At 45.9% G+C, this 25,377-nt stretch overlaps 1 protein-coding gene across 3 annotated transcripts in view; it reads right to left on the reverse strand.

Annotated features, from left to right (window-relative positions):
• Positions 1-24,899, reverse strand: part of STARD8 (StAR related lipid transfer domain containing 8) — a 142,864-nt gene extending 117,965 nt beyond the window's left edge. The window contains exons 1-2 of one of the 3 annotated variants that reach the window (XM_074964504.1): positions 24,751-24,899; positions 21,569-22,158 (exon numbers count right to left, since the gene is read on the reverse strand). In XM_074964504.1, coding sequence (XP_074820605.1) covers positions 21,569-22,120 — 552 coding nt within the window. In that variant the 5' untranslated portion in view covers positions 22,121-22,158; positions 24,751-24,899. Of the gene's footprint in view, positions 1-1,346; positions 1,522-21,568; positions 22,159-24,750 lie in introns of those variants that run through there. The other 2 variants (XM_074964507.1, XM_074964505.1) reach the window with 2 other exon arrangements.
• Between the last annotated feature and the right edge of the window lie 478 nt (positions 24,900-25,377).

The following is a 25,377-nucleotide window of genomic DNA, read 5'->3' on the forward strand; positions in this document are numbered from 1 at the left end:
CTGGGGAGAGAAAGCTGTGTTAAAGAGACAGATCAAGAACTAAACCCAACCAAAACCGCTACCCGCCATAAGAAATGTTGCCACAGGAAATTAAAAACTAAGGGCCAGATTGTGGCATCAGCTACTCCAGCGTAATTCTAATTGTAGTCACTGAATTATACCAGATTTATACCTTCGTGTCCCAAATCTGATTCTGGCCCTAACAGTTGTGGCACACATGGCCTGGGGCCATGCCCCTAAACTTCCTTCTGTGCCATCCACCCAGCTGTTCACTGAAAACATGAGGTGCTCCTCAGACAGGACTTAGAGGAAGAAAACAAAACTACAGAATATTTGCACAGTATAAAGACGACATGGGGGAGTTCAAAGTGACAGGTTCTCAGAAGAGTGAGCTGAGCACACAAACACTGAGTGTGTCTTCACCTGTTCCAAGGGGGCAACTTAGGGTTTGCATCAGGAAATGATTCACAGATGTCTGCACTGTTAGAGAGTGTATGTGTGGCTCTGACTCTGTCCATAAAGAGTGTGTTTATCTGGGATCTCCCTAGGGGTGGAGGGAGTGTGAGTGACTGCAACCAATGTGACACAGGAACGAGAGAGACTGAGTAATTTTCTACAGCAATATCCAAAATCAGAGGATGGGCAAGGAAAAGATCTCATCCAACTATCAGAAATTATCCAAGGTTTTTCCATTAAAAAAACCTGAGGAAAAAGTTTGCCTACTCCAGAGAGAAAGGAGACCGCAGAAGTGGGATCACGCTTCATAGCATCTGCTACCAAATCAGGAGTGGACATGGGGTGGGGGGGGGGAATAAAGCCAAGTCGTAGGCAGATCGGACCTGTCTATGACAGAGATCTCCATGTATGACTTGTCATGCAAATCAATTCCTGAATTTTAATTCCTGAATGTGAGTGTCTGTACATATGCCTGAATACCTGGATCTATCCATACAGTGGATGCATGCCTGCATAGAGTACCCACACATGCATGCAATCCATAAAGTGCATATGGCTGTGTGTGGAATATCTGCATCTATCCACATAGTCAGCATCCAGCACCTCTCATTCTTCTCTGCGGAAGCTGTTGAGTGCTAAGCACTTTTGAAAATTTGGCTATAGTGCATGTCTCTCTCCACATAGCACACATATATGCATCTGTGTGTACTGTATCCGCATTGAATCATATAGTGTATGTGTGTGTACACACGTACAGATGTCCTGGGAGCACACCAATACCCAAACTCAGGCACTGCCAGACACCCCCCACCCATCCCTTCAGACCTCTTTCCTGGCAGCTGACAGGGAGTCTGAAAGCCTGGACAAGATTTAAATGGACAGTTTCTTACCTTTGCTTTTTTGAAGCAAGCCCAGAAAAAATCCAATAATGGCATGATGGGCAGGGCAGGGGAAGTCTGTGGGCCAGCCCCCTTGCACACTCAGCTATAACATGGAGTACCCCCAGCCCTGGGGAGAACCCTTCCCGTCAGATCCATAAGTGGCTCCTCGCAGCACAGAGCTGCTGGGCAGAGAGATTCAGCCAGGAGAGAAGCTGCTGTACAGGGAGAGAGGGAGGGACAGAAGGAGGAAGCAGTGCCCAGGGAGGCGGGACGGAAGATTCAAACCCTGCACCGTTATTCTGTTGGCTAGAAATAGGCTTGGATGCCGATTGAAATTCCCCGGACATTATGAGTTTTAAAAAGACATGGGCTTTCCTTCCTGTCTCTTTAATGCACCATTCAGCATTCCACATTCCCAGCCCCAGGCAGCCAGAGAGCGCAAGGGTAGAAAAAGAAGGAACTACAAAACATAAGAAATGAGACCTTATGTGTCAAAGACACACACAGGGCATTGGAAATCCAAACCCCACAAGGTTGAGATTTTTGATCCAACTCCCACCCTCCTTTCTTAGCTCATCAGCCCCACACAAGGGCTTTCAATATTTCCTCCAGAAAGGGGTAAACAGCACCCTAGGTTAACCTTTTCATTATTGATCTCCTTTACCATCACCCCACACCGTCTCTAAACTCAAATTTGCCAATTGCAGCAAAGGCTTCATAGCACAGGAAGGAATTCAGTTGCTCAGCAGTACCTTTGGCAGCAGCAAAGCAAGCTTGTGATTGTTACCAGAGCTGGTTGAATATCGTAGGAAAAAACAAATGCAATCCAAGAACTTGCTTGGACATTATTCACAGCTCCTTATTCACTTTCTGCAGATGTTTGTGTGAGCAGGCATTTGTTCACAAGGAAGTTCACTGAAAGACTGCCATGAACACTCATGCACGTATTTGTCTCTCTCACATGTATGGCATCCGCAGAGCAACAGTCTATAGATGCAGCTGTAGGTCCATAAGCCATTTCAAAGCCTCCCCGGTGATACTGTGGCTGTCATCCAATTAACCTTTGAATCCATATGTGGGGCACCACGTTATGATGTGTTCGATGGCTTGGATGTTCTCACCACAGTCACACAAAGGGAAATCTTGGACTTTCTACATGTGCATCAAGTAGCCGCATCTTCCATGGGTTTTTCAGATGCAGTTCAGTGTGGTCCCAAGTCTGCACGGCAGGTCAAAACTGGGAGGATAGCTTGTTGGATCAGTGATAATGCGATTGTTTGGAATGGTAGATGAGGTCCAGATGCTTTGCCCTTCCTTGGTTGGATCCAGAGACATGAAGTGGTCTCATGTGGTCCACAGTGGTTTGTGAGATTTCAGGCACTGTTGGGGCTTGCCATCCATAACCTGCCAGATGGGAAGGTCTGGGCAGCTTTTGGCACCTTTAAGTTCTCATGCTGTGGCTGTATCTCATCAGACAGCTGGAGGTTCGGTGTTTGCTAACACAGAAAGCCATGGCAGAGGTGTTTATTATAAAGTTCCTGCGATGAGTCGCATGATCTGATTCAGCTGCCTAGCCAAAGCTTCTTGTCCACACTGGTGCACAGTACTCTGTAGCTGAGTGAACCAGGGTCATAGCGCCAGGCCAGTTGATCCCCAGCTTCTTCCTGCTAACTTTTGAATAATGTTGATGCAAGTCTTCGCTTTAGAAGCTACTTTCTTGAGGTGATCACGAAAAGTCTGTATGCGCTCAAGAACAACAATGAGATATATTGGCTTTGGGTCATAACACACTGTTTCCACCACAAAACTTGGACAGTTAGAGTGTTTTGTGCGATTCTGTTGTCCAGATGGGAAGTACAGACTACAAATTTGCTCAGATTAGGACTCTCAGCTGCCACTTTTGAAAGTACCCCTCCATGATCTTCAGGTCAGATGTAAGGGTTACTGCAAGTTTTCTAAAGCTATAGGCCTGAGTTGCAAGTGCCAAATCATCAGCATATGCAAACTTCTGCACTATCATTTCAGGCATATCGCTCGTGTATACATCAAAGGGTGTTGGAGCAAGTACAGAGCCCGTGGTAGCCCATGACTCAAAGTCATGGCTTGCTGGTTAGACCCCCGAGATATACGCACATCCTTCGGCCACTAAGCATGGTGTTCAGCAGCCTGAGAAGCCGCACGCAGGGGATCACTTTGGCCAGTTTCAGTAGCAGACCGTCCTTCCAGACTGTGTCATATGCTGCTGCCAAATCGATTAAAGCAGTACCAGTACCATGCACTCCAGTGTCCCAATGGTCTGCACCATTCACAAGTAAGGAGGTTGAGGCAGAACTGGGAAAAGCAGTGGGAAAAGATCGTATCTGTCCTGAGTTCCCATATCACCTGGGTCCACTGGCATGGAAACTGATGACGAAGCTTTTCACCAACATCCTGGAGACTGGTGAAATCCCCCATGTGTGGAGAAAAGCCAAGTTCATTGCACTCCTAAAGCCTGGAAAACCTGCAGAGCACCCTTCTAGTTATAGGCCAATATCCCTCTTGAGCACCCCTTACAAGGTGATGGAGCGCGTGATCCTGAACCAAATCAGTCCCACTGTGGACTCCAGCCTGCCCCATAGCAAGCGGGGTTTCGATCGCACAGAAGTTGCTGCAACCAGGTCCTGGCCCTCACTACAAAGAGTGAGGCGGCATTCCAGTGACAACTCCAGACCGAGACTGCTTTCACATAACTGTGCGAACAGGCATTTGCACTACAAGCCTCCCTGTGAACATGGGAGAAGAAACACCATTGTGACGTATATGCCCAATCACATCAGAAACTCTGAACAGCAAACCCATGAAGCAATGGTCTTGGTGAATAGGTTGGGAGCCACCCATTGGCCGAGACATAGTTCAACAAACAACGGACCAATCATTAAAAAATATAAAAAGTCTATTGACAAATGATTCCCAAGTGGAAACGGGGACAAATTTGCCAACAGAGGCCCCAGTTCCGCAATGAGTTCCACATGCACAGACCCCTGTGCCCACATGGAACTCACAGCAGGATCAGGACCCAGGCTGTTTGTTGCGAGCAGTTTACCCAACTCTCTGTGTGAACAAGATTCTGTCTACATTTTAAAACCCCAGTGGAAGCTGCATGCAGCATCTGAAACCTCTGCCAAATGCCCAAGAGTGCTGTTGATCACTAGGGGACCAGATAGCTAGGGGGGTGGGAAAGTAATATAAGGCAGACTACTCCTGTCCTAGCCCTGGAGCTGGTAGGGATTTGTTGGGAAATTGGCTCTAAAGCGCTTCAGCCAGCTGCTTTCTCCTCACTGACTCCCTTCAGACTCCTTTTGCTTTGTCTAGATGAGTGGTACAGAGACTGCTGCTGCCCTGGGCACCATGACAACCCTGAAATCATCGCTCATGCTGAGGAACAAGAACAAGAGCAGCGCCAAGAAAAGTAGCAAAGAAACTAACAAAACCCACCCTCCCGGCTCTGCACTAATTGGCCTTTGTCGGCAGAAGCAGCAGAGACCACAGTCTGAATGGGCCACAGAGACTGAAACACAGGGACACGCCGAGGTGCATGAGAGCTCATCTCTGCATCCGCGTACCAGTCGCAACGCTACGTGTGAGAGGCAGAAAAGCCCTGTTAACTCTCAGAGTCCATCCTGAGGTAGGGGGAGTGTAGCACCATCTTGCTCCCTGCAGTCTATTTTCCAGGCTTCCTCATCCCTTACTCTTCTGAATAAAGTAGGTGTTTGCATTTATTTTTTTATTGGGGGTGGAGAGGGGAGACTCTTCCAGGATCCTCTTATTACAGCCCCTCAATGGCCCCACATGGTGTCAATCACCGGAGGGGGGCTGGAGCCCGGCAGTCCATGAGTATCAGCCACATGGTCGTTCAAATGCACTGTGAAGCCCCAGTCCATCAGTGTCTCAGCCTGCTGCCCCCACTACTCTCCCGCACATTTTGTCCCTTTATTTTATTCCACATCTCCACAGATGAGAAGATGCTTTGTTTTTATGGGCAGGGGCCTGCTCTTTGCCCAACACAGCAGCCCCAGGCTGTTCTGCACAGGCACCATTCACATGCATGGGTCACGAATGGGAGCTAAATTCACAGGCCAATAGTGGGAATCTCTGGGTACATGTACAGAGCCAGCAGCACCCCAGGGCAGTGAGCCTTCCCGCCAGGTCAACAGGTTGGGGCTGGTATGCCATGCTCAAAATAACTGCGGAGACAGTACTTTCAATTTGCAGCTCAGGCTCTGAAGCCCACTCCCCGACATAAGGTCAGAGCCCAAGCCACAACGTCTGCTGACCCAGGCTTGGGGGCTCATTGCCGCAGACTGTGCAGACATACCCTGAAAGGTTCTAGGCTTCATGGTCCATCTAGCCCTGCCTCAAGGGCTGGAGCTTTTATACTGGGGACTCTCAAGCATTTTTCTTTGGTGAGGGAGGAGGCAGGAAGCATGCCTATTTCCAAATCACTCAAAGCCCATTCAGGGCTGTGGCATCAGGCTTTTAAAATTCACAGGTGAATCTCTTGCCCCTCCTGACTCATTCGAACAATCATCATTATTCAAGCCAGACTGCTTTGTTGTCAGAATAGGAGCAATTTTGAGGGGTTAGTCACCCATTCACCGCAGAGCACTTAGTAGCAGGGGATGCTCTAGAACAGCAGTGAAGTTCATGGGCAGAGCTGGGTGGGGAACCTAGGACTGGACTCGTAGGGTATGCTGCAGGTCAGGTGCATTAGAAGAGCTGGGTAAAGGAGCGTGTGCACCTGTGCATGAGGAACACACACTCTACAGTATGGTTGCTGCCACAAGCAGCATATTCACCATAATTTATTTTTCTCAGATTGACAGGGCTGAGCTAGTTTTCCATGGGGACAACACTTCCCTGAGAGCAGGGACAATTCTGTGCTGGCTCCTACCCTGTTTCTCTCTTGGCCTTGTCCCTCTTTAATTGAAGTTAATGGCTGCACTACATTTAGATGACAAAGTGCCACCAAGATGTTTATTAATGGTGGCTTTCTAGTTAACACATGCAAAATGTCAGCTGGAAAGCAAAACGGCAGCTGCAAATTAACAGTGACCAAGTGACACTGCCTCTCTCCCCAGGGAGGGCAAAAAACTCCTTCATGGAAGAGGGAGAGACATGCAGCTTTAAGAGGAAGGGGACAGGTCCCACCCGCAGCATACACTTCAAAAGAAGAGGCAAGATCCAACCTTTTAGTTTTTGCTAGTTTCATAGGCGGGTTTAAGTCATTTTCCTGCTCCAATCCCCAAGCCCACTCATTCTCAGTGCGCAGCAGCAGGAATACAGAAGTCAGAGGCAAATACCTACCTGTACATCTAGGCAATTTTGTATCTGGAAAACTTACATCACCCCCAAAGCATTCAGACCCCTGCAAGTCCCATGCTGAATTTGGGACAGTCAAATCCTGTCCAGTTGGGGGAATCCCCCAATCTTTCAAATTGGGGGATTCTCAGCAAATAATAATGGCACTCTCAGATACTGTGGGGCCCAAATGTTAGGTCTGTTGAAAGCATGGCAACAGAAGCAGATGATTGGCTGAACTTTGTAAGTACCACCTCTACTGGTGGGTACTTCCCAATAAATGATGCCAGCACATGAAGACCTTTTTACCTCACTCATCTAACCATCTATGGTATTTCTATTGCACTCCCTGTTACCATGGTATCTACTGGTGATGGTGAAGAATACTATTATTTGTATTTCAGTAGCACCTTAAGGCTCAGATGGAATCAGAGACCATCTTACATGGGAAGCCTTAAAGAAAACTATAGACTGTGGACTCAAATCCACATGTTCCCACACAGCTCTACTTCCAGCTTTGTCCCCACATTTACCAGGGACCACACCCTATCTAGAACTCTATATAGCACAAAGAGACACCTAGTGGCTGTATCATATACTGCAAGTAAACATATCACCCCTTTCTGCCCTGCTCATGCTGTTGAGTGCTATTTTTTGTTGACGGGTACAGCATATTCTTGCAACAGCTCACCAACTGTAAGATCTGATGTGCCTCCAAGCAGGCCTGCCTCCAGCGAGCTATTCCTGTCCCATTGATGGGCTATTATTATCACTGCCATTGCTCCATAGTGTTCAGGCAGGGTATTAATAACAAATCACAGGCTGGCAGCCTTCCAGCCGCAGTCCAGGGCTGTCAAGGCTGACAGCTGCAGCTGCTGCGGCTTCTCCTGAGGACCAGCTCCAGTGCTGTTGGGGAACATGGAGTGGCGGAAGGAGTGTGAACATTGGGCTCAGTGTTCCTCCGTAGCAGCTCCAGCAAGTCATTAACATGCAGTGATTTTCCACTTTCTGCTGCACACAGACATTTCCCAGAGGTCAGGCAGAGAGTGGCTACTTGTGGAGCAGGCTCTCGGCCCATTAGCATAGAGGGAACAGTAACCCTTTTATTTTAATAGGGCTGAATTGATATGCTGGTGCCGCAGCACTGGAAGCAGAGCAATGGAGGGCACGAGGCAGTGGGGTGGAGGGGGGGGAGAAGGAGCATGAAACCTGCTGCCCACAAGAAATGCTACCCATTTCTAGAGAAAATGCCTCTCGAGTGACAGCATTTAACTCCTTCTGCACTGGATCACTGTGTCTTCCCTCTGTGCCAGATCCCCTCTGGGAAACAGCAGGGGGTGCTCTTTGAACATGCCTGATACACTGGGAAGAGCGGACCAAAGGGATGACTTTGCCATGTGCTGCTAGGACAGGCAGCAGCAAATGAAATGGGTGGGGCTGGTTTTTAGCGGCGGTGGACAATCTCAGTGTGCATTTCAGTGTGGACTGGAAGGTGCTGGATTGCCAGCCGTGGAGGCCAATGACCTCTGTTTAACCAAGTCTAGCATAGGCAGCAGCAACTCCAGTTTCCCCTACACCCTTGCCCTGCAGGAAGCAACTTTAAGGGCAAAAGGGCAGTTCAGCTTCCATGGGCTACTCCCTCTTCCCCTCTCCAAGGGGGCACCTGTGCACTGGGACATAGACTGAGCCACCAAACTCATTTGGCACAAGGTCAGCTGTATAATGACAAAAAGCCGCTCAGAGCTGAGAGGGCTGGATAGCAAAGAGAGCCAGAGTCCCTGCCAACTCGGAGTTTCCACCTTCTCTCCCTGACGCCGTATCTGTGCCCCCAATATCTAACAGCGAGTCAGGAGCACGAGCTGACAGCGTGAATGGCATTCCCTGTAGCTCACGAAAGCTTATGCTCAAATAAATTGGTTAGTCTCTAAGGTGCCACAAGTACTCCTTTTCTTATTCCCTGAAACTAGCATTTCCAGGAGGGATTTCAACATCCCAGAAACGCTGCTCTCAGCAATAGCAAGTCACAGAATAATGAGCAGATCGGGGGGTAGTCAGTTTCCAGATCGGGGGGGTAGTCAGTTTCCATGACCTTCCGGACTGGAGATCCACAATGCTGTCCAAACCAATGAAGGCTCCCCTCCACCTTGATGGAAGCAAGCGGCATTGGGGTGGATGATCCATGTAAAACCCATTGGGACATGAGAAAACTTAAATTCTTCCTGTTTCAGCATCTGCTTCCAGCCATCTTGGGCACAGCCACCCTGCACGGTGCAGTTATGTGATTGCAAGTGACTCAGTGTGCTCAGACTGTGCTGGCCACAAATGTTCTTGGATCATCTGGTCCACCACTATCTGATGATCCAGCCAACAGCCTACTTCCTCGCTGCCACTGCCTACACAGGAGCATGATGGGCGCATGTGCTGTGCTGCCCCATCAAATTCAGAGCACCGAGTCACAGCCACTAACAAAAGATTTTCTAATTGGCTTCTTGGAATCAACTTCCCTCGCCCAGTAGCAGAGCATCCAAGAGCCTTGGATGGAGAGTGGAACAGAGTATACTCTCCATTCCCATAGACTTGGATAGCCAGTACGTTCTGTGGCGTGCAATATAATTTGGGAGCATTTCTGCAGAAAGGATAGTGGCTGTCCAAAGAGTTAAATCTGGCAACATAGGAACCTCAGCTCCTTTGAGAGCGAGTGCGAGTAAGGAGCTGAACCACAGAACACATCCTTGGCATCTTTAAGCATTTATCTCAATTCCTCCCTCCCCTGCAGATCCACAACATGGGTGAGGTTTCATACCCACGCATCATTAGCGCCTCAGTGAGAAGTGCGGAGCCGTACTGCATACTAACAAGCCCTCCAGCAGGAACACAACTGGGTGCGCTGTGCCTTCAAGGGATCACAACTCAGCCTGGCATCTCCATTAAGCATACACTCAAGCCAGATCTTTTCAGGGTTATATGAAATGCTTGGGCTTTGCCTTGCTGAGGGAAAGAAACAGTGGATAAAATTGTCTTGAATTTGGGCTCAGAATTCTTCAGTCTCCCCCCAGTATTCCCCCCGTATCATGGTCACTCTGATTACTTTTTATTCTCATTTTCCCCATTTTTTTTTCAGTGCCAAGCAGATTTAGCCAATGAGTCTAACACACCCAATTGTTCCTGGCAAAGATTTGTGAAACTGCCGACAGAATGGAGCCAAACATGCCAGGTTTCCTCCCATCCCAGCTCTGCTTGTTCAGATCTTTGGAGGAGATGCCTACCCATCTTCTAAGGGTGAGGGGTCAAATAGCCAGAGGCATGAGGTTTCTTCCCACCCCAGACACATGGAAAGAGCAGACAGTCCACACACTCCATGGCTGACTTTGACCCAACTCCTCCTTCCATTTTCCTTTTCATCAGTAAATCAGCACAAACCCCTCTCGCTTTGGAAAGGTCCCGTATGCCCTAGGCTTCGTATCAGGCCATTTCCATACAGCACAGAGGTTTAAGAAGGTGAATTTTAGATTTCACAAGGAGATGCAATGTTTACCAAACCTGTGTCCAACACGCTTTATAGTTCCCTGGTTCCTCCACTTTGCTCTCTAATGCATCTCTCCTATAGAGTCCTTCCTTAAAATAAACCTCACAGACACACTACCACCATTTCCTGGCAGCCTCCAGTATTACACTGCAGCAGTGGTTTTCAGCCTGGGGTCCGCAAATCCCTGAGGGCATGGGGGGGGCAGACTATATCTGTCTATGGGGTCCGCAAAAGATGACTATGAAAATTAAGTTTCAGATCCCAGAAAGGGCATTCTGGTTTTCTGATCAATCAAAAAGTATGTGAATATCCCCACCTACAGGTCAAAACCGGAAGTGTTGTCGTTACCATAGAAGCCCACAGTGTAGCACCCTCTCTCACACTGCATCAAATACTGTGCCAAGCACCTGCAACATTTGTAGCTGAACTCTGTTCAGTCAGTTTTCAGCCTTAGACATCTGTGGAAGGGGTCCGCATACCACAGGTTGAATTTACAAAGGGTACCGCTCCTCCATTCAAAATGTTCTAGGGGTCTGCAAATGAAAAAAGGTTGAAAACCACTGCATTACAGCAATTGACACAAATACCTTACAAATGGCTACTGAGCTTAACTGGCAGCTTTTGCTTATAACAACAATTTCTCACTAATAAAAGTGTAATTTCTTGGGATTTGTCCCTCATACTCTAGAAAGGGGCTCTAGGCTTCTGCTGCAGAGCTAGCACGAGCTGCTACCACCACCATTTGTCCCATAGCCTAAATGACACTTCTAGTACTTTCCTTTCAGCAGGGTTGGTAGCCCAGTACCTCAGGAAGTGACTGGCTACACTAGGTCATCACTACCTGGTAATTCCTTGAGGAAAAGAGGAGACACTGAAACAGACGCCGTAAGATGATAATCGATAAAGAAACAGCCCTGACATGCTCAATACGACAACGATTGCTTATATGAGGGCCTAAACCAAAACAGCTTAATTTGACCGGAGGACAATGAGAAAGGCCACTAAGTGGCAAAGGAAGTTATTTCCAATAGGGGTAGTTTCCATTCCTGTTTTGAAGGATGACGGGCAGCCTATTAATATGCCAAATGAACTCATACTATGACCAAAACAAGGGAAAATATTCTGGCTCTGTCAATAAGTCACATTTAATTCATCCAGCAAATAACCCAGTTCTTTATTCTGCCACCGTTCCACAAAACAGCCCTTTGTGCTGGACTACTGGAAATGGCAGCAGGGTGAAAGAAATACGATGTTCAAAAAGGGACTTGCTTCAAAAACTACCACCACGTAAGCTCACGTTCTGGAAGAGCAGAGGGTGCTGGAGGTCAGGACTAAGGCAACAGCAGAGCTGCAAGGTGTGCTTGCAGGGGGCAGAGCCCATGACTGGAACAGCAGCCGGTGCTGAAGGTCAGACTGAGGTGCACTAGCAGAGGTGCTCTGGAACAGCAGAGAGATTAGCATGCATTAGAACAGCTCCGGAGCACCGTCTCTCCACACATCTGGTACTAAATCCAATCCCTCCTGAGCACTGGTCACCGAGGGTTTGTTTTATATTTCAAATAAGAAAACAAAGTATTACTGCCATCAGGTTGTTCTGTAGCATCAGGAGCCAAGAGCATTATGTAATTGCTCTCAATAACCCAAAACTTTCTGTTTCTCCCATACAGATTCTGACTTGCTTGAGTCAGGCGCTGTTTACAAACCCAGGCAGCTCTCTGCAGCATGCTTTCTCATGTGCTGTTCAGCACAAGGGGGTTGTTGGAGACACGTGTGTGCCTCAGGGCACCACTATTTCTGCAAGTGGAAACCAAATTCTACAAAGAAAAGCATCTCTTGCTGGGAACGTTACATGTAAATAGATAATTACTTAACCTCCACATGTCAGCTCCTGTGGTAAAGAGAATCACTTTTCTGGCTCAGGCTAGTTCACGTTAGATGCAAGCCTCTGGGACAGAGGATTTAATCTTTATAATCCTTCACAATCAGAAGGCTGAATAGGAAAAGTCCAGGGGACTTTGCCCCCAATTACAACCAAGTAACCCCATTTTTTTAAGGCTCACACAGATGGAGCTAAACAAAAAACAAAGCACTATGCTCTCACTCACTATTTGTTTATAGCATTGGCAATTCCCATATCATCTCCAGTTTCAAATGCCAAAAACATTCTCCCTTTACACTGAAGTTTTCCACCCTAGAGCTCAACCAAAAAGAGAACTCATTTGGAAAGGTTAAGCAAAGTCTATTCTCCCTGTCTGAAGCATTCAAAGCTGTGAAAAAAATACCCAACCCCAAAACAAACCTTTTTACAGCAGAAAAAATTAAGAGTCTTTTCTCATGAAAGACACAGATTTTCTTTAATTAGCACAAATAACTAAAAGGGGAAAAAAAGCCTGAACTTTCTCAAGCCAAAACTTGCCAAGTGACTAGTCCTCATTGAGGTGTGGCATGCTGGTCAGCTGGCTAAAACCCATCAAGAAACTGACTATTGGAGTTATAAAGAAATCTGTCAAGTTTAGAGTAAAGACACTATTTATGAGGCTATGAAATAAATAATACTCATACTAAACTATATAAGTCCTTCTTGCTTTATTTCATGGAGTTCTGTAAGACACAATCCCGTAGCCATTAGTCAGGAAACCCACAGAGTTCAACAATGGGAGTTTTGCATCAGTTAGGACTACAGACCAGACTAAATGACCAGATTTTTCACTGTGCGGCATGTAGAAAGACAATGTGATATCAATAGAGTTGTTATACATTTAAATGAGTGATCAATCTGTCCAGCAATTAAAAATGTAGATTGCTCTCTTTTTAGGAGTATTTTGCAACTCTAAAAAAAAAAGTCACCAAAAAAAAAAAAAATCAGGGTTTTTGATTCTGAAAAATATAGTCCCCTTAGTTTGAAACACCTTCTTCCCCGGCCCTTGCGGAAAAAAATAAGGCAAGTAAATACAGAAAACTTCCACTAAGGTCACGATTTTCATATGTATTGTGCTGTATTAATTCCACTGTCCTGCATTTTCTGAGGGGTGGCATAGACGCCACATGGCTCTCACTGCAAGCCTTCTGCAGAGATGTGGCTCACTAATTTCTGCTTCCACTGTACGGCATACAGGGAGAGTGACGTGAGGGGTGAAAACAGCTTCACTGAACCATCTGTGTGAACCATCAGCTTCTCTGAACCACTGTAGAAAATAGACTGAATACAGTACATATCAATGGCCTGGCTTTTGCCCAGCAGGCACCCCCAAGGGTCAAAGGAAGGTCCAGTCTTTATTTATATCATATATGCTAACATCTTCCATGCAGCCACAAGACAGTCATATGAAGGGGTGGAAAGTGTTACAGCTCTTGCCAGGTGAGACATTAAACTAAGCTCCTGGCTGCCCACTGATCTGGACAGTCATTAGGGAAGCTATAGATCTGAGGGAATTTACTGGAAGAGTTAGCAATAACTTTTGCACTCTCCTCTCAGCGTCTGAGCTAGCGCCAGGCACAGAACAATTGCTTTGTCCCCCCACCCCGCAAAAGTCATCACCCCCAGAATCTCATTTGCTGATGCCCAGACTTCCCCCAACAAATAACCCCAATATTTCAATTGACTGCAATAACCACTTTGTACACACATGCCAGGGAGGGGGTGAGGGCGATTACTTTTGATTTTAATTAACATTTTCCCCAACACAGCATGTCCAGCCAGAACTTGGTGCATGTCCAACCAGCAGACAACCCACAAGAATGGCATCTGAGCCAATGAGAACCTCGGATAGACCTTTCGCTTGCCCATCACACCACAAACACAGCTCCCTATCAGTGGAGCACAGTAGCAAAAATATTCATCTAATTTATGGGTAATCGGACCCCAGCCTCCCCCAGCATGGAGAGGCAAGGTCCCCGAACCTTCCTGCACTAACCTTTACACAAGCCGCCTTTAAGTTACAGTGACTCAATCCTTACAGGACAACAGCAGGTGTAGCAGGGGCTCAGGGTTCACTCTCACTCGCAAACAATCTCTGCTTTCAATCAGATCAGCAAAGGGCTGAAAGGCGGGAGAAAGGGATGGAGATGGAAGACAGACACCAGCAGCCAGCAGGGGTAGGCACATCAGTGTGTATTCAGTGGCATATTGCTGTCTGACAGAGGGGCAAGAACCATATCTTTTTTATAGGTCTCTATTTAGTCTTCCTTTATTTTGATAAGTCCCTAGCTCACATGGCTTAAATAGCCCCAACAGTACATGCCATACACACCAAAGGATCCATAGACTTACAAAATAGCCACCAGTATTAACAACTTGTTTTCCTATTGCAACTTGCCCTTTTCAGCTAGTATCTCAAAGTGCTCTGCAAACATCTGTGAACTGAAGCTTCACACTCCTCACCCCTGTGTGGTAGGGGAAGGTTTTATTCAATTTAAAGATGGGGAAACTGAGGAAGAGAAATAAAAAAAATCTCAGTCTTCACAAACATCCACTAATTACGGTGCCCTGTTTTTGAGTGCCCAATTCAAGACATCCAAGGCCTGATTTACAGAGAGATGCAAAATGAAGAGAAATTTTGAAGATTTAGCAGTGGCCAAAGTTACACATAAGTAAAGTGATCATATGTCCCATTTCTAGGAGAAGCCCGGGTTTTCAAATGATGTCCCAGGAACGTCTTTCAGGATTTTCATTTCATCAATCAAAACTTTTTGTTTAAAGTAACTACCAAATGTTTGTTCCAGACACATTGCTATACTATGTAGAATTAGCTCTGTGTTTAGCAAGAACAAACAGTCTATTGATATAAGCATGAAGGGTGATGGACAGTGTCGAGTGAGCAAAGACACTCCCACAGCTGTTCTTTTGCTCAGCATGAACGTTAATGCCAACTTGTTCAGCATTTTATGATAAGCTCACTGAAAATACTAAGTTAGTGGGAAAAAAAGCCTCCACTCAGAAATATGCATGTGTCACTATGGAGTCAGAAGCTGGCCGCAGTGACACCCACACACATTATAGAAAAAAGTGTACTTTGTGTTTTGAATGACTATTTTCTGACCCCAAAAATTTTTGCCACAAGAATGTCCCCACTTTTGATCTTGGAAATATTGTCATTAAATACCTAAGTCAATGGCAGAGTTGAGACTCAAGCTGAGGTCTCCTGACTCCCAGCCCCTACTCTAATACCTGGACAATGCCCGTAAGAATATTCAGAATCCAACCAGCTCATTCCATAACCCTGACAGTCACACACCTTGTGATAATGGGCTTTCCTATAGGACGGGAGAGAACATCATTTTTTTTAAAGTTTCTAACTAAAAATAAATAAATAAAGGCTTTTGTGGGTGCTTAATAACTGTTAACCCAGGAACCTGCCCTGGTTTCTTTCCATGTCAGAGCAACTTTGTATTCTCAGCCCAACTGAGTCACAGCTTCTTATGTGTCCCTCACAGCTCTTTTAGTCTGCTCCAAATGACCTGTATGAAGACCCAGGTAATAGGCAGGCAGCATTACCAAGTAATTAAAGGAGGACACCTGAATTCAGGACTCAGGAGTTCTACTCCCAGCTCTACCACTGATTCACTATGTGACCTTGATCAAGTCACTTGATCTCTGCATGTGCCTGTTTGTCCACATTTGAAAGGGACTTGACAAATATGCTCCTTCATGATGGAGGACAGATCTCAAAGTAGCTTGGGTTTTGGTTTCGACTTTTTTTAAGCATTATAAAATTCAGTTTTTGCTGACCAATCTTTTTCTGAAGGACTCTATGGATGACTGGAAAACTAGGTAGGTTTGTAATGTGAATCCTAATGGATGGAAAAGGCACGTAGATTTTACTTTTGTGGTGTTACGCAGTCTCACTTTGGCGTGAGTTTGTTTTCTTGAAACCCCTTTAACTAGAACACCTGACAAACAGTTGGAAGAAAAGCTCTCTTTGTTAAAGATTCAGTCCCCACAGCTATCAGTAGAGACCTGTGGCAACTCCCTATCCGCATCCAAATGAGACCTTCAGCAAAATCAGGAAGACAAAACTGATCATGCTAAAAATTAATAAGCCAACACTTTAAAAAAAATGGAAAAACAAATATAGAACACACATAGTTTATGCAGCAGAAAGCAGCAAAACAGGGCAATAGGGCATAGACAGGTGATTGTTTTTCACCTGCTTGCCTTAAAAACAGGGATAATATAACTTGCACAGGAGTGTGTTGAGAGGCTTAGTTAATATTTATCAGGTGCTAGGAAATCCTTAGCAGAGCAGCGCCATAGAAGGGCAAAGAATTATTAGAATCTTTTATTATTAGCAATAGCACCATATCTCACATGGCAAACATATAGAGAAAGTCCTGCGCTATTTACAGCCCAATGACAGACCCAATCCTAGGGCATGGCTTAACTCTGTCCTGCAATCCGCACCTCTAGAATGACCATCCCAAACACCAAGGCTTTAAATAAAAGCTCTGCCCCAGGGAGTACACTTAATAAAGGTAAAAACTCCCTTTGTGCCCATTCCAATTTTCTATTGGATTTTCTCCTGCACAGCTCTGCAGCTCCAGCTGCTTCTTCAGAGCTTTCACAAAACAGAAAAAACAGGAGATCGCTGGGAAACTCAAATCACGCCAGCAAAACGTGGACATCTGGCAGGGCTGCTGAGAATGATCCAGGAAAGGTTAGTGTGTCACAAAGGGCCATAAACACAGGAAACACCAGCATAGTGCACAGAATCCAGTTAGTCGACTACATGATGGCTCGTCCCTGCTAGTGCTTGGCCACATATGCCTCTGATGGCCAAAGCATTCTCATCCGCTACAAAATACACAGGGAACAGAGAGACTTTTGTCTTTCCAGCTTTCATGAGCAAAAGACATGGAATAAACATCATCAATCTACCTGTACATTTTAACACATAGTTCTAATGTCCTGGGAAGATCCCAGCCATGTCCCTGAGCAGGATTTTGAATTAACTAACAGTGAGCAGTCTGCATCCAGAGAATCCATGTCAGATCTACTGAGCTCACTATAGGCTAGGCCAGGATTTTGGGAGTTTAATCTGTGCATCATGAATTACCCACACATAATCGCTATCCTATCTCAATGCTTGAAAACTTGAGGAGCTTTTGGTCATGTGGGATGGAATATTAATTAATAAATAATTTAGCAAGAGCAACACAGGACTGGGGTAACAGAGGACTGCAGGTCACAAGTGAGGTGCACCAGCAAAGTTGCATGAAATGCCAGATCCAGGACATAGCAGGGGCCTGCAGGTGAGGACTGAGGTGTAGCATCCTAGGAGTAGAGACATGAAACTTTTATGGCACCTGCTCACCACTCTGCTTTTCTTGCCATCATTGCTAGCAGCCTCTTGCTTTCAGGGGCATCACAAAAGGTATCTGAAATGAGCCCACATAATTCATAGATTCCTTCAACAGCCTGGCATATTCATGAGAAATCCAGTCATTGCCAGAGATGCTTATAAGAATGATGCAAGCTTCTAGGTGACCGGAAGCCTGCAGGAACACGTCAGGGAGAATCCAGCTCTTGTGTAAGTGGACCCAATTCCACTGATGTCAATAGTTACACCAGAGCTGAATTTGGGCCATTTGCATTGCTGCTCACACCCTTTGGAAATAGAAGAAAAGTCTGCGGGAGCTGCAGAAATCAGATTCTTTTTATACAAGCATTATTTACAGAAAATTCTTTAGCCATGCCCCCTCCCCCCCACAACCCAGATGGTTTCTATAGGACACAAGAGGAGTACAGTATTTCCTTACTAGAGGGTATGCTGGCAGGAAGGCCACTGGGCACTATCTGATGGGAACATGCTGCCACTCGGTGGCTGTATTTAGAAATGCAATGACTCTCAGATACCCTGGAAAAGGGCTGGGCTGGCTTTGTCCATGCAACCTCCCTAGTCTAAAGTAAAACAAGAACTAAAGTTAGAGGAAGAAAATGGACCACAGAATTTTTTATTTTATTTTTTGAGAGAGGAACCTTTACTCTGATGGTTTTGAGACTGAAACAGCAATGTTGCTCCAAACCCAGAACAATGCTGGGTTATATGGGGTCTTTATTTGCTTTGCCTTGCCTTCCTCCAAGCACTCAAAAGGATTCTAATGAAAATTAGATTAAAAAACCCCTTGTTTCTGGGTTTCAAATTCACCAGCAAAGTTTCATCCAAAACCAAATTTTCAAAGTCAAGTTATAAAGCTCTTGACAAAAAAAAGAAAAGAAAAGAAATCCTTTCCACTTTTAAATCATAAAAGCACCCCCAGGCTGATAAGTGCAAGCCCAGCTGCCATGAATGAGAAAATTTCTGCACCCCATAACACACTCGCCTGGTCCCTATTCCTCACAGGGTGCCTCTTCCCCAGGAATCTCCCACAGAGAGAGCGGGCGGGATGCCAGGCCACAAGGGTTACTTTGCTGATTGCAAGCCTGCATTGTTTAGGGCTCTGTCTCCGTCACTGCAAAGAATTCAGAAGCCCTGAGAAAGAAAATATGCAGCAACCACATCCCAGCTTTCTTGGCTGCCTTTGTTTGTCTCCTTAAAGAGGGACTGAATTGTGGGGAGAGGGAGGTTTTAAATGAGCGTGCTGTATAAATGACTACGCCATCGGTTTATAATCCCCAGACAGTAACACAATATGAAGGTTCCAGGCTTGAAAGGAACCAGTAATTACAACATAAGAGAAATTCAGCAGTTCCTGCTGAGATCTGAACTTCAGTTTCTGCATGCCTCTTGCAGAAGTTGATGGCACCAACACACTCCCCTGCTCAGCCTTAGGTGGGAGTGGTAGCATCAGTTACCACAGGAGAAACAGAACTTCAGTCTCAGGACTGGGCAAGTAAAGTGCTTTCCAGTTCACATGAAGGAAGGAGACAAAAAGCAGCAAGACAGTGAGGGTCTGAATGCCCTCCTCTTTCCTACCTGCTGCTGCCCTCCCCTGCTCTCATCCCTGGTGGCAGCAGGTAGTAGAGTCATAAGCTCTCTAGGCCTGGGACTGACACTTATGTGTTTGTACAGCACCTAGCACAATGGGGCACAACTACAATATAAATCATAAAAGGTAGCAACTTCGGGCTGTTTAAGGGAGCTGAAAATACTAGTTGAAGCCATTTGCTCTAGGTAAATGCAGAGAGGGAAATGTTTAACTAGAGATCAGCTGGAAGCAATAACCACAGTGATGCGGGATATGTAATACATTATTAACGTGACTTTTGCTTTCGCTCCACCCATGCTGCATGGGTAACAGCCTCTTTCACATTCTCTTCCCACTCATCTTTACCACACTCTCTGCTGTTTCCTCCCTGCATATTTACACACTTTCAAACTGTAAGCCCTTTGAGGCGGAGCCCTTATCATCAGAGCGTCTGCAAAGGGCCTCACATGCCATTAAGGCCACAAACAATGGTGACCCACATGTGAAAAAATGGTGAATCCAACCACCAGAAGTTGGAGGCTCACATGCGAGTCTAATGCTGTTCCTTGGAGATGGTGTTTAATCCATAGCCGACACATTTCTTCAGCCTAGGGATACCTTGGGCCATCAGCTGACATCAACCCTTTGCACCACATAGATGAAAGCTCAGCCCTTGTGCGGTGCACAGAGCAGCAGAGCATTCAAGAGCACTGAGAAATCCCACATGTGGAGAAGTTGGCTCCTGTTCCTGAGACTGTGAAACATGTACATTACAACAACAAGAAAATGCTTGTCCCAGGAGACACAGCCTTCTCATTCCAGACTCTCTGCTCAGAGGCATAACAGGGCTTCAAAGAGCCCACAAACACCTGCCACAGGACATGCTTCATGGGGGAAGAGCAATAGGGGCTGGCTATCCTGCAGGTGAATCAGATCAGGGAGCTCCTGGCTTCTTATCAGCTTTTCCCAGCCGTATCAGATGCAGTAAATTACTCCCTCCAGTTAGCTCATGTAAACAAACTACCACAGTACAAAGTACCACAGTAATAAGCAACAAGAGCCAGGGAGCTTTACATGTCCAGCAGATCTGGGACTATAACCTATATCTGCCAGCTTCTAGCCTCTTGCTCTATCCTGCAGACGTAGGGTGACCAGATGTCCCGATTTTATAGGGACAGTCACGCTATTCTGCACTTTGTTTTATATAGTCTCCTATTACCCCTCACCCTCTGTCCCCATTTTTCACACTTGTTATCTGGTCACCCGAAGTAGGCCTCACTTTGCAGCCCCTGGGTAACCACTTGTTCTGCCTGAGTGTATAATAGAGCTCGATCCAAATTACTGTATGGCATAAGCGGTGGCAGGTGTCAAATAGAACTCAGTTTGGTTTGGGGTATCCGTTTTCTTCAGGTTGCCCAACCAATCCAACTCTGGCTTACATAGAGTCTACCGCATCTTTTGTAAATAGAAAAAAATAGGGCCACTCTGTTCACTAGGTGCTCCGATTCCACAGAGATGGGCCCGGGAAAGGCAGAAAGTAGTAAAGACAGATAGTTCTCTAGAGCAAAGGAATACAGCTGATCATTCAACTAAAATGATCATTAACTTACAGTAATAAACAGGGAAAAGGTTAGGCAAAGGGAACAATGGTCATTTTGAGACCCTAACCATTGACCGACTCAGCACCGAGTTTTATTGTGCTATTACATACCCATGCTGCAGCAGAACAAGCCTCTTCCCCACAGCACCCAAAGTGGAACAACTGTAAGCACAGGGTTAGAATAAGGGGGAGATTGCAGTGGAGCAGCTGGCTCAGCAGCGAAAGAACAGGCCCAAAGTCAGCATCAAGTTCTGTTCCACAGGCTTTTAGTTATGATAAAACAAAAAAGTGGTTTTGCATTCCCAGAAAACACCAGGCGGGGTAGAGCCCAACCCTGTAACAGCTGGGCACGGGGCTCCCTTCCCATTATTTAGGGGTTGGTTTGTTTGTTTTTAATAGTGTTTCCTGCAAACCCTCCAAGAGCCTGACTGGGCCTTCAGTCCCCAGATGTGCCTCATTATTCCACCCTGTACACCTCTGTGAGGTCTAAGCAGGGAGTTAATTCCCTGCATGCTGTAGGACCTCTGTATAGCAATACAAGAGTAGTCCAGGGTATAAAGTCTCAACTCCATACACAGAGGTTGAGCTGTGCAGCTTCACAGGCCTGAAACTAAGAAACCCAGAATAGACAGAGAGATTCAAAAGTGGCTAATGATTTTGGGTGCCCCTCCTGAGACACGTTGGAGGGGCCTGAGTTTCAGAAAGTGCTCAACACTTGCTCTCTGAAAACCAGGCCCCCTTTCAGGCATCTTAAGGTAGGCACCAATGATGGAGGCAGCCCCCCAAATCACCAGTCACTTTTGAATGTCTTGGCCCTGTTTGAGCATATGCCCCAAAGATGGCAACAAGTCAAGATGAACTCACCACACAGCAGGGCCATGTCTCCACTTCCTCAGGGTCTGGGCGGGTATGAGAACATATGTATTTTCCGGCTCCATTGCTCTTACAGGGCAGAATGCATCGGTCTCTCTTCAGTTCTGGTCTGTGGTGTTCAACCTGCCAAGCTGGATCATTTCTTCTCTCCCATTCACCTCCGGGTCTGCGTTTCAGATGAGCAGGGCCATTAAAGATGAATATGTTAGCACTGCTGGGAAGTCCATTCCCAATAACAATGCTCCCTCTGCACCAGACACAATCCTCAGTGAAGATGATAGCACTCAGACGATGCTTCAAGACTCTCATGGGTTTGATTTTTATTGTCCGTTCAGGGAAAAGTTCTTCTGAGGTGGGTGGACACTCATCTGCTATTAATGCACAGTCGAGCTCTTCTTCGGGATTAGATGCATTGCACCTCGTGCAGAAAAAGCCACAGAGACCTTCTTCACCTCGAACTACAGGGTCAAAACATAGGACCTTATCATTCTGACCTGGGGTAAAAGACAGCTTCCTCCTGTGCTTAGCATTCCTTGGATCCATGGCCCACGAATGGAGATTACCACTTGATTAAAGGGGCACTGGCAAGATGAAAAACAGATATTTAGCAATCATTCTTCTCTGTGTTAGTGAAAAACACCTGGCAATGCTTCTTTAGATCTGTTTGCTTTACTGTGCTGCTTGCTCCTTATTTCCATTTCTCTCAGCTTGGACAGGGACACTACGTTATCTGTGGTACTGTGGAGTGCAGTCCACTCAACTGAGACTCAGAGTTCTATTCCTGGCTCCACCACTGGTCTGCTGGGTGACCTTGAGCAAGTCATTTCACTGCTCTGTGCCTCAGTTTCCCCCGTCTGTAAAATACGGACAAGGGTACTAATGTCCTTTGCAAAGGGCCTTGAGCCCTATCGATGGAAAGTGCTATAGAGATAGGTATTATATGTTCCCCTTATTGTTCTAGCAGAGCACCTCACAATATACAATATATTTATTAAACACCCTGTGAGGTAGGGCAGTCCCATTATCCTCATTTTACAACTGGGAAACTAAGGCACAGACAGGTTAAGGCCACTCGGGAATTCTGGAAAGGAACAGGAACTTGAGCCCAAGTCCAAGACTAGCACCTAATCACTGGACCTTCCTTCCTATCCACTGGCTGTTCAGTTAGCTTTACCTTCTGGTTTTCTCAGTGCTCCTGGTGCTTGTACTGTAAACACTGCAGGGGAACAAGTCTCTTTTCACTTTTTTTTTTTTTAAATCATGAAAAATACATCACTATCAAAACAGCCAAACCCACAAAACCTAAAGTAGTTGGTAAGGGTCGCTTTTATGGATGTTCTCACATCCTTGTTACTTTCAAACCTTGCAGAGACCCTTGTTGGGGCAATTAGGCCCCAATCCTATAAGACAGACCTAATGGGCTGTCCCTGCACAGCCCCACTGACTTCAGTAGAACTCCACACAGTCATAAGCATTCACCTGCACAGATCCAGCTGCAAGTCTGCCGACATAAGCCCCAATTCCAGAAACACTTTTGCACATAAGTAACTTTACTCACAGGAGTAACCCTTGCTCTCTTTCTAGAATGGAAAATTAGTTACAAAGTTAAGGACATGTGCAAACCATAAGCCTGCCTCTTGAAAATCAGGCAGTAGGTGCTTCACAGAGTGTTTAAAATATGAAAACAAAAACAGAGCTCATAAGAATTCTTAAATAGAGAAACAAAGCAGCAACAACCTATATCACCATTCTCTCCATTGCAAAGTACACAAACCACCAATCAATCAAATTCAAGTTTATTGCTTCTTTTTTTAATTAAAGAATCCTGTGAATGGTGGGTTTTGGTTCAGTTTTAGATTTACCATGTAAAGCACAGGTTGCCTGGCTTTCAGAGGTGGGGAGCTCTAGTGTTTTAAGATAGGTGCTCTTGTATGTGTTGAAACAGAAAATGAGTAGTAATAAATATGACTGTATAGCGTTCTCGCAACATTATTTCCCATCTATTTGAGATTATCTCATCTTTGGGAGACAGGCCATTTCTTTATGGTCACAATTCCCATGTTCCCTTCTACTTGGGTTTAACGCTGTACATGTCTTATTTACAATACAGAATTCCTCCTACCTCTTAGAGAAAGCCAGCATTTCAGAGCATGTTCTGTGCACTAGCAAGGTGAAGAAGCTCAGGGAGTAAAAGGGTGTTGGGAGTGGTCCTGTTGAGGCATGTTCCACCTGGATGCTGTTGAAAGTTCTCTTTCATTCCATCAGACACACAGACAAACACACACACAACCCAGAATATGGTATCTCAGGTCTAAAACACACACATGCAAGAGGAAAGTTAACCTAAAATAGATAATAATTGCCTCTCTAGCTTGCAGTGTTAGCAGAGATATCTAGGGGTTTGAATGAGCCACAGAGACCAAACTCCATCTCCAGCGGGTCCTGTGTCAAGTATGAAGCATGTTGGTGTGGAGGAAACTTGCACAACTGTTGCCCATCTTGCATCTCTCTTGCAGACAGAGGATTTCAATCTCCAGGGCTTTTATTCACATAGAGCTCCCTTCCACTGCTCCAAAATACAAGCCCACACAAACATCAGATTGAGCCAAAACAGAAGGCCTGGGAATTCCATGGGTGTGTAGCAGTGCCAGAAGTACCAACAATTTAATAACCTCCTACTATTTATTTTGGTGCATGACTCAAGAACTATCTAGTTATATCTATCTATCTATCTACTACACACACACACGCTCACTCAAATTGGCTGAGTTTGGAATAATGAAACTATACTGTCCATATGGGTAAATGCATTTTTTTTTAAAGATTTGTATTCTCTCCAGGATTTTGTCAGTTTTCCCTTTATTTCTAACCCTCAGATGCCCTAAGTCATGTTCACACACACTCCAGCGACATAAGGTTGGACACAGCTCTCTCTAGACCCTGTCACTGCTGCTGCTGCTGCTGGACTAGCCAGAGAGAATTGCTAGGGGGCATTGTCTTGTTCTACCTTTGTGGAGTGAAATCATCCACTTACTAGCTCCCCACCACATCATTCCTCCTCCTGTGCTTCAACTCTTAGACTGCTCCATGCTTTGATCAGACACATTCTGCCTGATGACAGGACTGCATGTAACCTGTATTCTCCTGAATCCAGCTTGCCAGTTCCTACTCACCTTATCGGTCCGTGGAACAACTCCATCCATAGCCATCCTCCAGCAGGATAATGCTTCCTAAAGTGAGCACCCCAGCTGAGAGAGGCCAGGGACACAGCATCACACCCGGTAGGAGGGGGCAGAGCCTTTGTTCCAAGGAGAATACAGACAGCATAAGGATTTAGCAGTCCCAGGCTTGACTTCAACCTCCTGCTGTTACTGCCATTTCCTCAGTCACCTATGAAAAAAAGGCAAAGGTCGATGAGATTCTGCAGTTTTAATTCAGCTTTATCTGCAGATTTATCACAGCCTCCTTCCTCCCAGAATTCCCCCAGATGGGGATTTTGAGTCTTCTGGGCAGGTTTCTTTTCCATTATTAACTTTTGGCTCCCCTGCCAGGGACATCCCAGTCACTTGGCGAGAGACCCAGCCTGAAGAGAAAGGCTTCGGAGAAAAAGGGGAATCTGAAATCAGGCGTTAACTGGAAAGAGGCTAGTGATTAACACCAGAGTTGCATCCAGGAATTTAATCCTTTGGAGAAGAAAAGTTTCCTTTCAAACAACGTTCCTACTGCACTTCCCAAAAAGAGCCCAGGGGAGAACCTCAGTATCCAGGCTGTAGCATACCCTCTGACATTCATGGCTGCAA

Source organism: Natator depressus, chromosome 9 (assembly GCF_965152275.1).
Source record: "Natator depressus isolate rNatDep1 chromosome 9, rNatDep2.hap1, whole genome shotgun sequence".
Lineage (NCBI taxonomy): Eukaryota > Metazoa > Chordata > Testudines > Cheloniidae > Natator > Natator depressus.